The following is a 15,224-nucleotide window of genomic DNA, read 5'->3' on the forward strand; positions in this document are numbered from 1 at the left end:
GTGGGACAAGCATGTAATGGCGGTTCGGGGAAGGCGGATGGTCGTCTTCGGTTCATTGGTAGAAGTTTGGGAAGATGTGGTTCATCCGTAAAGGAGACCGCTAATAGAACGCTGGAGCGACCTATTCTTCTGTACTGCTCGAGCGTTTGGGATCCCTATCAGGTAGAATTGAGGGAGGACATAGAAGCAATTCAGAGGTGGGCTGCTAGATTTGTTACCGGTAGGTTCGATCATCACGCGAGTGTTACGGAAATGCTTCAGGAACTCGGGTTGGAGTTCTTTCGCCAATCGCTCCTGAGGAAATTTAGAGAACCAGCATTTGAGACTGACTGCAGTACAATATTACTGCCGCCAACTTATTAATTCGCGGAAAGACTACAAAGATAAGATAAGAAAAATTAGGGCTCATACAGAGGCATATACACTCCTGGAAATTGAAATAAGAACACCGTGAATTCATTGTCCCAGGACGGGAAACTTTATTGACACATTCCTGGGGTCAGATACATCACATGATCGCACTGACAGAACCACAGGCACATAGACACAGGCAACAGAGCATGCACAATGTCGGCATTAGTACAGTGTATATCCACCTTTCGCAGCAATGCAGGCTGCTATTCTCCCATGGAGACGATCGTAGAGATGCTGGATGTAGTCCTGTGGAACGGCTTGCCATGCCATTTCCACCTGGCGCCTCAGTTGGACCAACGTTCGTGCTGGACGTGCAGACAGCGTGAGACGACGCTTCATCCAGTCCCAAACATGCTCAATGGGGGACAGATACGGAGATCTTGCTGGCCAGGGTAGTTGACTTACACCTTCTAGAGCACGTTCGGTGGCACGGGATACATGCGGACGTGCATTGTCCTGTTGGAACAGCAAGTTCCCTTGCCGGTCTAGGAATGGTAGAACGATGGGTTCGATGACGGTTTGGTTGTACCGTGCACTATTCAGTGTCCCCTCGACGATCACCAGAGATGTACGGCCAGTGTAGGAGATCGCTCCCCACACCATGATGCCGGGTGTTGGCCCTGTGTGCCTCGGTCGTATGCAGTCCTGATTGTGGCGCTCACCTGCACGGCGCCAAACACGCATACGACCATCATTGGCACCAAGGCAGAAGCGACTCTCATCGCTGAAGACGACACGTCTCCATTCGTCCCTCCATTCACGCCTGTCGCGACACCACTGGAGGCGGGCTGCACGATGTTGGGGTGTGAGCGGAAGACGGCCTAACGGTGAGCGAGACCGTAGCCCAGCTTCATGGAGACGGTTGCGAATGGTCCTCGCCGTTACCCTAGGAGCAACAGTGTCCCTAATTTGCTGGGAAGTGGCGGTGCGGTCCCCTACGGCACTGCGTAGGATCCTACGGTCTTGGCGTGCATCCGTGCGTCGCTGCGGTCCGGTCCCAGGTCGACGGGCACGTGCACCTTCCGCCGACCACTGGCGACAACATCGATGTACTGTGGAGACCTCACGCCCCACGTGTTGAGCAATTCGGCGGTACGTCCACCTAGCCTCCCGCATGCCCACTATACGCCCTCGCTCAAAGTCCGTCAACTGCACATATGGTTCATGTCCACGCTGTCGCGGCATGCTACCAGTGTTAAAGACTGCGATGGAGCTCCGTATGCCACGGCAAACTGGCTGACACTGACGGCGGCGGTGCACAAATGCTGCGCACCTAGCGCTATTCGACGGCCAACACCGCGGTTTCTGGTGTGTCCACTGTGCCGTGCGTGTGATCATTGCTCGTACACACCTCTCGCAGTGTCCGGAGCAAGTATGGTGGGTCTGACACACCGGTGTCAATATGTTCTTTTTTCCATTTCCAGGAGTGTAGGCAGTCATTTTTCCCTCGTTCTGTTTGGGAGTGGAACAGGGAGAGAAGATGCTCCCTCCGCCACGCACCGTATGGTGGATCGCGAAGTATGTATGTAGATGTAGATAATGTGTCGCCTGAAGAATGTTACACAAGTCGATAGTTGTGTCCTTACACGCCGTCATCCAGGCAAATGACTGCACGAAATACGCAACACACCACAGATGAAGGCCGGTGAGGGAAGAATTATGCTATAGGATACATTGAGCTGGGCCTCTATGGACTCTGTGACGGTAACCGAAAGCATCATGCATTATGTGAACGTTATTGCTGACGACCTGCATCGCTTCGTGCTTGAAGTCTCCCCCTAGGGTTATGACATCTACCAGCAGAATAACTGCCCGTGCTGCAAGGTCAGAATCGTGCTACAGTGGTTTGAGGGGCATATAGTGAACTAACATAGACCATTTGGCCAGTAAATGTGGCTGATCTGTACCCATTTGAACACGTATCAGGTGCCAGCTGCCTGCCCGTAAACAACCATTCCGTAATTTTTGGGAATTCTTTGACCTATGCGTAGAAATCTGGTATCACATATTTTTGGAGTTCTGTCAAGGACTTATAGAATCCATGCCAAGCGGAATATCTGTTGTACTATGTTTGAAAAGTGGGGTAATAGCGCTATTAAACAGGTGGTCATAATGTTTTCGCTCATCGGTGTATGCGTGCTATTTATATCGGAAGAAGGCTGGATTAATAAGCAGAAAAGTTAAAAAATGCATGCTGATTTTCCGTAGTGCCTTGATGCAGTTTACGGGAAGCACATAATAATTGTTAAACCTGAACATGGTGGCACTTTATCTCACAATTGCAAACACTTTTTTTCAATGGTGTTTATATCAGTTTGTGGCGCTGACTATCATATTACATTCATAGACGTAGGCTCACATGGATAAAAGTGGAAACTTATAAATTTGCAAAAATATATTATTTACAAAAGAATGATAGTAACTTAAATTTCCTAATGGCATACCTTTCTCTGACTCAGGTGCGCCTTTTCAATTCTCCTTTTTCTGATACGAAGCAATTGCTCTTCAGGACAACATACAACGCCTGTACAGTGGAAAAATTTTTACAGAGAAAAGAAAAGTTTATAATTACAGGTTATCGAGGGTACTCCTCTAGAAAGAGTGCACTTTTGGGATCCTTTTCTTCCCTTTATTGTTATTTCATGCCTCAGCTGAGACGGGCCGGCAACGACCTGCATACGGCCAAAACACACAACATATATACACGGAAGAAAAAGAAAACATGGTAAACACATGATAAACACTGCACATATGGGCAGGGGAAGGCTGTCAGTGGCAAAATCCGCCGCTCTTCAGCCGAGTGACACAACTAAAACAAGAATAAAATGATTCATACATAATGCGATAAAAAAGAGAACATAAAACAGAGTAAGGGGAGAAAATGGAGGTAAAAATACACTGACATGGAGACGTTCATGAGGGACAGTTAAAAAAGTCACCAGAAAATTAAAAAAAAACACAGTTTGCGATTCTTAAAACACAGGGAAGACATTGAATGCGCATACACAGGTTAAAAGTCAGCCACAGTGTTAAAAACACTCCGGAACAACACACTTAAAACCCACTTGGAGCACACACGACAAAGAATAAAGCTGCCAGGTGGGACCTGCCGAGGGAAAGGTGAGAGAGGATGGAAAAGGAGGGGAGATCAAGGGGCAGCAGGGGAAGCAGCGGGATGAAGAGAGTAGGGGCGTCAGCGGGTACACTAAGAGGCAGGAGACTGGTGGGGCGGGAGATGAAGAGGGAAGACAAGGCAGGAGGGAGTGTAGCGACACTGAAAGGGGACACAAGAGAGGGAGGGGGAAGCCGCTCAGGAGGAGAGGGAGCCTGAGGAGGAGGTAGGAATATGGGGTTAGAGTTGGTAGGAAAGACAGATGTCAGGGCGAAGTTCATCATCTGGAAGGGGTAGATGGTGGAAATTGGGCTGGGAAAGGAGATGGAGGATGTGGAGATGGAAAGAGGGTGGGACACAACGGTAAAGGCGTGGCAACTGGTTGGGAGTGGCGAGGAAGGGAGACACCAGGAGGTGAGGGGGATTAAAGCGGCGGACAATATATAGGGTGCAGATGTGTTCAAGGAGAAGGTGGGGGAAGGGGATGAGGTCGTAGAGGATGTGTGTGGGGGACTGAAGGCGGATGCGAGGCGGAGCGCATGGCGTTCGAGGATTTGGAGGGCTTTATAGAACCGCTGAGTGGCGGAAATCCAAGCTACCCTGGCATAACAGAGGATGGGGTGGATCAAGGATTTGTAGGTGTGAAGGATGATGGAAGGATGCAGACCCCATGTCCGGCCAGACAGGAGTTGGAGGCAGTTGTGAGCTTTGTGTTGGATGGTAAGGAGATGGGGAGTCCAGGTGAGGTGGCAGTCGAGTGTGAGGCCAAAGTATTTGAGGGCAGGAGTGAGGTGGATAGGACGGCCATTGGAGATAGCTCAAAACAGAAGTATTGAGGAAAATACAAAAGTAAAACGAGTAAAAACAACGCCCAGCGGCACGAATATGCAAAATATTAGAAGGATGTGTAGATAAAAAATTTTCTAGTACAGAGAGAGAAAGTTATAAATTTCAACAGAATATTAAAGATGGAGAAAAGGACGAGAATAGGTCAAGACAAACGGAACGGAGCAGCACAGAATGTGTTAGGTGGCAGAAGTTCACTAGATCCAACAATAGATGGCCTCACAAGACGCCAACAAGCCTACACAGAATATCACGCAAATTTAAATGAGAAAATGGATATAATGAATGTATCCCAGACAAAACATAGTAGGTAAGAGGAAGTGAGTAAAGATAGTGGGCGTATCGACGGATATGTTTGACTCTCCGAAGGTCAAAAATGGAAGAAAGTGAATCGCGAGAGATAAAATTTGAATGCGAAAATTTATCAGGACAGGAAAGCGAAAAGTCACCTGATCTGACGGAAATGTTAAAAATGGCGCAGATCGCAGCACAAAGTCAACAAATTGACAATCAACTTTCTGTGCAAAGTCAACAGATGCAAGCGCCAAGCAGTAATCTTAGTAAACAAATTGAAAAAGTAAATTCGAGAGTAGGTGCTGTGAATAACGACATTAAGGATTTGAAAAATGAAATTAAGTTATCGATGTTGATATTGCCAATGTGCTAGGTCAGATAAATGATACCAATGAAAGATTTGATACAGAAATGGTAAAAATTCAAGGTCAGACAGAGCCTTTAATAATAAAGTTGACAAAGTATTCGGTATCAAGTCTGAAATATTAACCGAATGCAGCACCGATGATGATTCTCTAGATATCGCTGCACCGAGGTACGTAACAGAATTAGAACGTAACTCACGTTAGTTATTTGTTAATCTCCAATTTCGATTAAAGTGAAGGCACATGACTCACGGAAAGTAGCTTGATAAGGGACACTACGGCACAGAACCCACCAGAATAATGAAATTCGACCTGCTTTCCGCAGAAGACGGTTGTGTACGGATAGGACATAAAGCAGACGACGTCTGATATCCGACGTAAGAATGCATTTAAACCGAGGAAACGTCCACAGTCACTTGCACCGTATATTTATATACCAGACATCGCTACTTGTTCTCACTACTCAGCACCAGGTGATTTAAATTGCCTACTATTGTCGTGTGAGCGTATCGCAGTGAGCAAGTCGCTTTGTGATAGACACTAGAAAAATTACAGGACACTAGAAAAATTACAAGAATCATTATCGACACGCAAGCTGCGCATACTGTTGACAGTATTCCCACTGAGACTTACTGCACTATCCCAAGGACTGTCAAGAGCTACTTCTATGTCTACGTATTGCCTAATCTTACCATTTTATGAATAGAGGATTATGTCAGAAAATCACTTCGTAACAGCTTAGTACCGAGCGCGGTAGCGCAGTGGTCAACACACTGGATTCACATTCTGGAGGACGATGGTTCAAACAGCGTTCGGTCACCTGATATAGTTTTCTCCAGATAACCCTAAATTGCAAATGCCGGGATGGTTCCTTCGAAAGGACACGGTCGCTTTCTTTCTCCCTCCTTCCCTAATCCGAGACTGTGCACCGTCTCTAATGACCTCGTTGTCGACGGGAAGTTAAACACTGATTTCCTCCTCCCTAACAAATTATTATAGTTGCGCTATTATTCAGCTTATTTCCCTCGATGGTATAAAAGAATTGCATTTGCTGTCAGTTACAATTATGTTTCAATAATCTGTTAGCCACTACTATGTACTCTATATGTCCTTAAACATTACAGTCAAGCAGTAGATTTACCGTTTACGTAATAAAGTGTTGTGTGCTTGGAGTGTACGCCAAACACCAGTAAAAATGAAGAATTTAGAAGCGATTTATTCAAGTTTGGAATGGGAATAATCATTAGATTTCGTGTCAAGGCGTGGAGGAACGTGGTTGTACTTCTGAAGTCTATGGATACTGTCGGCGTGCTCTTTTTGGTGAAAGTGTATCGTGATAGCTTTAGTAGAATCACTGCGAATGATCGTCATGTAAACTGCGTAACTTAACATTACTGGTACAAATATGAACGTCGACAACTATGATGCATTAAGGACAAGTGACACGCCGTAACGGGGCAAATTACCGTTAAAACAAACTGGGGGGGAAATCAGATTCGTGGCTACAACAATAGTTCAGCGACTCCAAGCTGCCTTTAGGTCTCTTAAAGATGATAACTAACGCTTGAGCCATTGCTAACGACCGTTCATCTATGGAAAAGTTTTTAATTTCTTTGACAACGCTGAAACTGGACTGCTGCTGTCTATCACCGTTTAGCCTTCTCTGATGGCTCACATTTTCCGTTTTACGGATTGGACGAATGTTTAGTGTCTGGTGAGAAACATCGACGAGCAAACATTCCGCTACCACTGCAGGATGAAAAGGAGAGCGGGAGCACGTTATGGCATGGGTATGTTTCCGTGACACTGTCTAGGCCCATATGGGAACACTTATGAACAATATAAATATGTAACTACGCTCGATCATGTGCACGGGTTCGTGATTACTATCTTCACTTAATTCCCAGCTACAGGTGCCAACAATTGCCTGGAACAATGTTATAAAGATTTCTAACAAGGTAACATTCTCAAGTGTAAATAAACGATCTTGATGAAACTTGACAGGTGTGCAGAGAGTACAAAATAACGCAAGTCGTATTTTTTGTTTTTTTGTTTTACCCAGTTTCACTTTAAGGGGTACAACGCACCCCGAAGTGACTTGGCATATTACTTTTGGAAAGAATATCTTCGAAACGATGATATATAAAAATGCTTTCCCTATGCAAGTTCATATGTAATTAATGTTCTTGAGAAATGTATAATTAAGTTATGTAATAATTTGAAATTTTGCAAAATATCTCACCACCATTAATTAATTTTGAAAAATCAAAAGTTTTGTTATAATATATATTTGCATTATTTTGCCCCCTCTAGACATCCGCCAAGTTTCATCAAGATCGCTTATTGATCTTGAGAATGTTCCCTTGTAAGTGTTTTTTAATGGCTGTCAAACTCCGTTTCGCTAGTTTGAATTTTCCACGACGTATCCTCATGAGTCATGGGATCCAGTGCAGGTAGTATGGCTCAATGTGACGTCAAAATGTATCACCAACTGAGTGACTCATATACGGCTCGTCTACCTGCACTGCAGCCAACAAAAGGTTATTATTTTGTATTTTAAAAGGATCTCAAAATAATGTGACTCTTCAGTGTGATGACAGCTGCAAAGATCGTTGAACTAGGTGTACAGTTTTGTACCAGCTGGACACACTGCCTGATATACAGTGTGAGACAAAAAGGGCTTTACAACTTTGGAATGATGGACAGAAATTTATTCAGATAACTTCTAGAATAGGTAGATCTGTCACTTTGTAGCAAACAAGCTCATTTTCGATACACGTAGTGTCTAAGCACCGCATTCCGCCACCAAGAGCGCCAGCGTAGTGCACAGTTGAAATCGTTTCCACTGGTGTGGAGTGTGCTGGCCGGACGGGTTGGCCGAGCGGTTCTAGGCGCTACAGTCTGCAACTGCGCGACCGCTGCGGTCGCAGGTTCGAATCCTGCCTCGGGCAAGGATGTGTGTGATGTCTTGGGTTAGTTAGGTTTAAGTAGTTCTAAGTTCTAGGGGACTGATGACCTCAGATGTTAAGTCTCATAGTGTTCAGAGCCATTTGAACCATTTTTCTTTTTTTTGGGAGCGTGCTCGCTATGTGTTCTAGTTTCAAGAAAGGAACTCTGCACCACCTGTTCGGCGTAAATGTCGTACCGAATCTGGCAAAGAATCTTCAAGCAGGCCTATAATTTACTCTTTGTACAATAACTTTATTGACACGGGTTGTTCACTGCGACATGTTACATCACCAGGTCGTCCGCGTGTCATTGCTACTGTGTATCTTGGTATGCTTGGAAACTTTTTAATTCCACAGATCGATGAAAATGACCGAGATGGGATGGTTTACTGCGAGCAAGATGATGCACCATCTCATTTCCTCTTGGAAGTTCGAGGTTTCCTCGATAAAAGCTTTCCAGGTCGCTGAACTGCGTGTGAAGGTCAATCGCATGGCCATCTCGCTCCCCAGACTTGACACCACTGGATTTCTTTTTCGGGGTTTCATTGAAGACTGCGTTTATGTTCCTCCTTTACCAAACAACTTAGCCCAGTTGAAAAATCGAATCTACACTGCCATTGCGCAGGTTACTCCCAGTTTTCTGCATCATGTTTGGGAAGAAATCGACTACCGGTTGGATGTTGGTCACATCACAAATGGCAGTCACATCGAACCAAAATGGCAGTTGTCATTTTTATGTGAAACTTGAGATTGTTTGCTACAAAATGAGAAAGCTACCGAATTCTGTAAGTTATCTGAATAAATTTCTATGTACAGTACTGGCCATTAAAATTGCTACACCAAGAGGAAATGCAGGTGTTAAACGGGTATTCATTGGACAAAAATATTATACTAGAAGTGACATGTGATTACATTTTCACGGAATTTGGGTGCATAAATCCTGAGAAATCAGTACCCAGAACAACGGTCTAGATACGCCTGGGCATTGAGTCAAACAGAGATTGGATAGCGTTTACATGTACAGCTGCCCATACAGCTTCAACACGATACCACAGTTCATGAGGAGTAGTGACTGGCATATTGTGACGAGCCAGTTGCTCGGCCACCATTGACCAGACGTTTTCAATTGGTGAAAGATCTGGAGAAAGTGCTGGCCAGGGCAGCAGTCGAACATTTTCTGTATCCAAAAAAGCTCGTACAGGACCTGAAACATGCCGTCGTGTATTATCCTGTTGAAATGTAGGGTTTCGCAGGGATCGAATGAAGGGTAGAGCCACGGGTCGTTACACATCTGAAATGTAACGTCCACTGTTCAAAGTGTCGTCAGTACGAACAAGAGGTGGCCGAGACATGTAACCAATGGCACCCCATACCATCACGCCGGGTAATACGCCAGTATGGCGACGACGAATACACGCTTCCAATGTGCGTTCACCGCGATGTCGCCAAACACGGATGCGACCATCATAATTCTGTAAACAGAACCTGGATTCTTCCGAAAAAATGTCGTTTTGGCATTCGTGCATCCAGCTTCGTCGTCGAGTACACCATCGCAGGCTCTCCTGTCTGTGATGCAGCATCAAGGGTAACCGCAGCCATTGTCTCCGTGCTGATAGTCCATGCTGCTGCAAACGTCGTCGAACTGTTCGTGCAGATGGTTATTGTCTCGCAAACGTCCCCATCTGTTGACTCAGGGATCGAGACGTGCCTGCACGATCCGTTACAGACATGCGGATAAGATGCCTGTCTTCTCGACTGCTAGTGATACGAGGCTGTTGGGGACCAGCACGGAGTTCCGTATTACCCTCCTGAACCCACCGATCCCATATTCTGCTAACAGTCATTGGATCTCGACCTACGCGAGCAGCAACTTCGCGATACGATAAACCTCAATCGCGATAGGCTACAATACGACCTTTATCAAAGTCGGAAACGTGATGGTACGCATTTTTCCTCCTTACACGAGGCATCACAACAACGTTTCACCAGGCAACGCCGGTCAACTACTGTTTGTGTATGAGATATCGGTTGGAAACTTTCCTCATGTCAGCATGTTGTAGGTGTCGCCACCGGCGCCAGCATTGTGTGAATGCTCTGAAAAGCTAATCATTTGCATATCGCAGCATCTTCTTCCTGTCGGTTAAATTTCGCGTTTGTAGTATGTCATCTTCGTGGTGTAGCAATTTTAATGGCCAAATCTGTAAAGTCCTTTTCCATTCGCCCTGTATTACTGTGCCTGTACTAGGTAGGAAAGAGGTTCCGGCAGATGGCAGCTTTCAGTCAGACAATGAAATATGCTCGGACGGTATAGACGAGAGACCAAAATCTGAGTTTGCGTGACGGTCAGGTAAACACTTTGTCAGTCCGGCAGGTCGATACCGACGAGGATGTCGGGGAGTCACCGATAACCTCTTACGTCACATTCGCAATAATCGTGCTCGCAGCCTCTGCAGATCCGGTCTCGATAGCAGGAGCCACGACTTCTGAGGGGAGAGGTGCGGAAAGGAGAGGAGATGACGCGAAGGGGTCCCGGCGTGCACCGCGAATCAGGAGCGGCTGGAGCTACACTTAAAGGCGGCCAGAGCGGTGCCGGCCGTAGTGTTGAGCCGCCGCCTTGCCTCCAGCATGCCCCGCCTCCCGCAATGCCAGCCGCTGCTGCTGCTGCCGCTGCTGCTACTGGCTGCGGGCTCTGCGCGCGCCGGCTCCCTGGGCTGGGAGCGCTACATGGGCTGGAGGGCCAGGGACGCGCCGCTCAACGACACCGACCTCGGTAGGCCGCCCATCCTCACTGCTCTGAAAGGGGCTGCTTAAGGTCGATTCACACTGCACGTCAGCGGAGCGGAACAGAAAGCGACGTCGCCGTCACACAAGACGATGCGACAGTGAATCGTCACTTCTCTTTGTTGAGGGCCGATCGGTGAAAATGAGGGTACGAAATATGCTTCGTTGTACAAAAAGTCGGAATTAAGGAACTAGCAATGATACAGTTATTAAGGGGGGTAGGACGTCATACCGGCCGACTTGGAGCAGGAGAGGCACCACACATTTTAATTTCCACTGTCTATACTTTTACAAATAAATTCATACAACTTTGTCAACACCGCCAGGAAGGATTCAAACTCATAGCAATGTAAGTTCAAAAGTATAACAAAATAATTTTTTTTACGTGTGAAATTTCATCATTTTTTCACTTACCATTGGCTGCATTTGTTGCTATACGTACATTTTTCTTCACAAGTAAGAGAGATTCTTCGATGAATTTTGCACAGCATACAAACCCTACTTAGAGGTGTATGAAACTCTAGAATTTATTTAATTAACGAAAAAATAAATGAGCTGTTACATTTTAAACTACAGGTTTAGAAAAAACTCAAATTTTATGGTTAATTATCTCAATTTTTAGCACAGTTTGTAATACATTTGGAGAGTTCTAGAGTTTCATACACTTGTAAGAATGGTTTGTATGCTGTGCAAAATTCATCGAAGGATCTCCCTTACTTATGAAGAAAAGTGTACCTATAGCAACGAATGTAGCCAATAGTAAGTGAAAAAATGATGACATTTCACATGAAAAAAAAAATATTTTGTTATATTTTTGAACATCCAGTGCTATGAGCGTGAATCCTGAATCCTTCCTGGTCATGCTGACAAAGTTTTATGAATTTATTTGTAACAGTATAGACAGTAAAAGTTAAAATGTCCTGTGGTGCCTCTCCTGATCCAAGTCGGCCAGTTTGAAGTCCTATCCCCCTTAAAAGCCCAAAGAAAAATTCAGAACTTACGTTCTCGACCATGATTGCATGATGAACAGCTGAGAAGTGAAACAATAGGAAAAGTGTCCTCCAGACGTTTCAGAACGCCGACATTTACTCGCCAGAGAAAATATATACATACAAAAACAATAGAAGTGCCAAATAATGTCCAGAAAAATGGTATGTTTCATCATCAATAGAGCATATTCTTTCGCTGATAAAAAGAGATTGTTTAATTATAACTGTTTCATCAATCTAAGTTTTTATTTACACAAAGAGTAGTTTTTCGCCTTTCCACAGGTACAGTAAAATAAACATTTTCGTTTCAGATATCTGGTCTCTTTTTACCCCACGTACCCTTTGCAATCTATTTCGAAAACAAAGTAATAAATAAAATAAGCAGTAAGAAGACATAATAGGAAAAAATCCACTTCTGTAGCATGTATGAGCGTGGTGACAAAGAGACGTCGCACCCATTTTCCTCCAAAGTCAACGTGAAAGCTTTCTTAAACAAAAACCTCAACGTTAACGAGAGATTCCGTACCCTACCATTAGATCTGCTGACGCCCTGTGTGAATGCCAATGTCTGAAATGCGTTGTGAGTAGTTTTCTATCCGTTCCATTCCGTTCTGTCAAGTGTGAATCGACTTTAACCCTCACGTTACCAAGGGAGGAATACTTTATGCCCACCATTTGAAAATGTTGTAACTTCTATGTGTTAAAATTTTTTAAAAAAATTTGGTAGTTTGTAATGAATTCTTCTGTCAGATGCCATTATGTTTTAAATTTTTCTGTTAAACTTAATCCAAAAATTTAAGTCTCGGTAGTAGATGTCACTTTTCCCAATGAATGTCATATTCGGTATCTCTAGGTCCAGGGCCTTACTTATCTTGTATCTTGAAAATAAAAGTCAACAACAGCGAACTAAATTTGTATTTTTGAAATTTTTTTGGCATGGTCATAAAGGCTGTACACGTTACACAAAGTGCGCTGATATTGCTAAGAGTGTACTAAAAAGTAATTTCGGGTTACGGACCCTACTGACACATCAGTACCTCTTAAAAAAGTATGTTGTTAATTTAATTCAACAACAGTAACGAATTTTGTATTTTAAAAAAAAATTAGGGTAGACATAAAGTATAGAGTGTTATGCCTTGGTATTGTTAGAGTTAAGCTAACGCAGGGCTCTCTTCTGCGATGGTGCATGTCTGTTCAGATCAGGCAAAATTACGTTATATATCACTCTACTTTTTTCGAGTGTTTAACTTAAGACGTATACATTTTATCCTACACTTCGTATTTATCATCGTCCGTATCACGTTTTTTCGCTCTGAGAAACAAACTTTACAGTGAACGTAAATTTAAGTACTGCAATGTACGAATATGTCTTCATACATTCTACGTGCAAATGGCGTACAAAAGAATACCGGCGATAACACACATTCCCTCAGCTGCATGATATAATTATGATTAGTCTATTTCCCCCTTATGATCTAACTGTACTTAATTAATAGCATGATCAGAGGCATTTGGATGTGAACGCAGAAGGACTATTTCGCTTACAGTAAAATTGTTTGTATAAAGATAATCCAAGCAAATTAAGAAAGCTAGAGTGATTATTACTTGTTCTACTTATATTTTAAAAGAAAAACAGAACTGTTACTACTTTCGAATAGCAGTGTTTCATTAGCAGACAGTAGTAAACGTTTAATGCTTACTGTCTATTGTTGGCAGATGGATGTGGGTTTTTGTTGATAATACTGTGTTGCTATAGCCAATCTCTTGCGGAGCGCTGACGCCGTTGAAACGTTTATACCCTATAAACTGACTGACTTAACGTTTGCCGTCCTCATGTTTCACTTTCTCAAGATGACAAAAGAGGAAGCGAGCCCTAGCGGTATTGCCCTCCACATACAAAGCAGTCACGTCGCATTCACATTTGAACAATTGGCCACGTTGTCAGAAGCTACAGAACTTTGGCTATCGTGATACGAAACTGCGAATAGGAGCTCTCATCCATCTGGTCAATAACAGTACAAGAAGAGATTGTGTAAAACGGATACTGCACTTTAACGTAGTCGGGAATCCTCATTTTTCACAATAACACAAACTATTAGCATATACACTTTTCCATTTACCCTGAGCTACTAGTGAAGATTGTAAATCGGGAAGATGCGGTGCGATGGAGAATTCTACCGAGATTGGTACCTTTTTCTTTTAGAAAACTGTTGCGACAGACATAGGCGATTTTTCTAGTCACTGAAACATTTACAGTAGCTACTACCGGCGCTTGAAGGGCCCAGTCGAATGAATACCATTTCGTTCAGATTCCTGTCACTAGAAAATACGAGACACCGACGCCATAACCGAAAGAACCTCACCAATTACCAGCGACGGCAAAACATGAGATCCACGTCGTCTTTTCTCTGGACTCATGATGCATCTGTTGGGTACGATGTAATGTCTATCATCCGAAGACGCAGGGAGCCATTCGACTTTTCTGAGGACACTTAGTCTTTCTTTGACTTCCAGCTGTCATTCAAGAATACACAATATCAAGTACGTGGAGTGCACTAAAACTGCTGCAATTATCGCTGCCTGCCGCACAATGAAGAATAAGTGAGCATTCTACTACAGCTGTCTTAAATTAAACAAGGAGGCATACCATGATATAGTAATCTAAATGATTAGTTCTAATGAACGAACAATTTATGTTTGTGAAAACTGAAATCGAAAGCTTTTAAAACTTCTAATGGCAGACAGATCTTCTATATGTACGGATCTGTATTGTTGTGTGTACTAATTCATGTAACGATTTCCAAGTTACCGTAAAACGAGCCAATTACAAACAATTCACACTCATTCACTATGTGCGCTCTTAGTAGTGTGAATGTGTATGTGCTATTCTCATTTGCACTCGTAAATGAGTCCATGCTAGTGTATCTATTTTGTATTATTTCAGTGTGTAAAAACACTCAGTTCATTTCTCAAAAGCATACGGAAGGTTTGGGGCTGATAACAACTCTAACTGTTTCTTTGTTGTGGCCACATTCCTACTGGGTGTCACTATTGAATTAACGGGGATATAACATTAAGCCACAGATCGAAATTAAATTCGGGCCAATGCCGAAGCAGTTTCTCCAGATACTGATGGACTGGAACGTGTTGCAGCACGAAGCCACAGTCCACCATTTCTCAAACTTTATGAAATGTTCATAACATATCGGGCGTTAGATGATTAAACTTTAATTCCATTCGGAACTGATATCCATCATCAACATGAGTACGCGGCGTGATCCCTACAGACAGAAATGAACTCTTGCATTCTTCGTGGCGTCGACGCAAACTGACTACCAACGTCGTGTTGAGGCTTTTCTTGCCATGCCTGAAACACGTGCTGTGTCAGCTCATGTAGACTGCTATGAAAACATACGTTTTCCCATTGCATCCCAGACATGCTCTATGAGTGTCAAATAAGGATAACGAGCAGACA

At 43.9% G+C, this 15,224-nt stretch overlaps 1 protein-coding gene across 1 annotated transcript in view; it reads left to right on the plus strand.

Annotated features, from left to right (window-relative positions):
- The first annotated feature begins 10,565 nt into the window (after positions 1 to 10,565).
- Positions 10,566 to 15,224, plus strand: part of LOC126273130 (esterase E4-like) — a 234,207-nt gene continuing 229,548 nt past the window's right edge. Inside the window, exon 1 of the mRNA XM_049976590.1 lies at positions 10,566 to 10,749. Within this exon, the coding sequence (XP_049832547.1) occupies positions 10,605 to 10,749 (145 nt within the window). The 5' untranslated portion in view covers positions 10,566 to 10,604. The remainder of the gene's footprint in view (positions 10,750 to 15,224) is intronic.

Source organism: Schistocerca gregaria, chromosome 1, assembly GCF_023897955.1.
Source record: "Schistocerca gregaria isolate iqSchGreg1 chromosome 1, iqSchGreg1.2, whole genome shotgun sequence".
NCBI classification, from domain to species: Eukaryota; Metazoa; Arthropoda; class Insecta; order Orthoptera; family Acrididae; genus Schistocerca; species Schistocerca gregaria.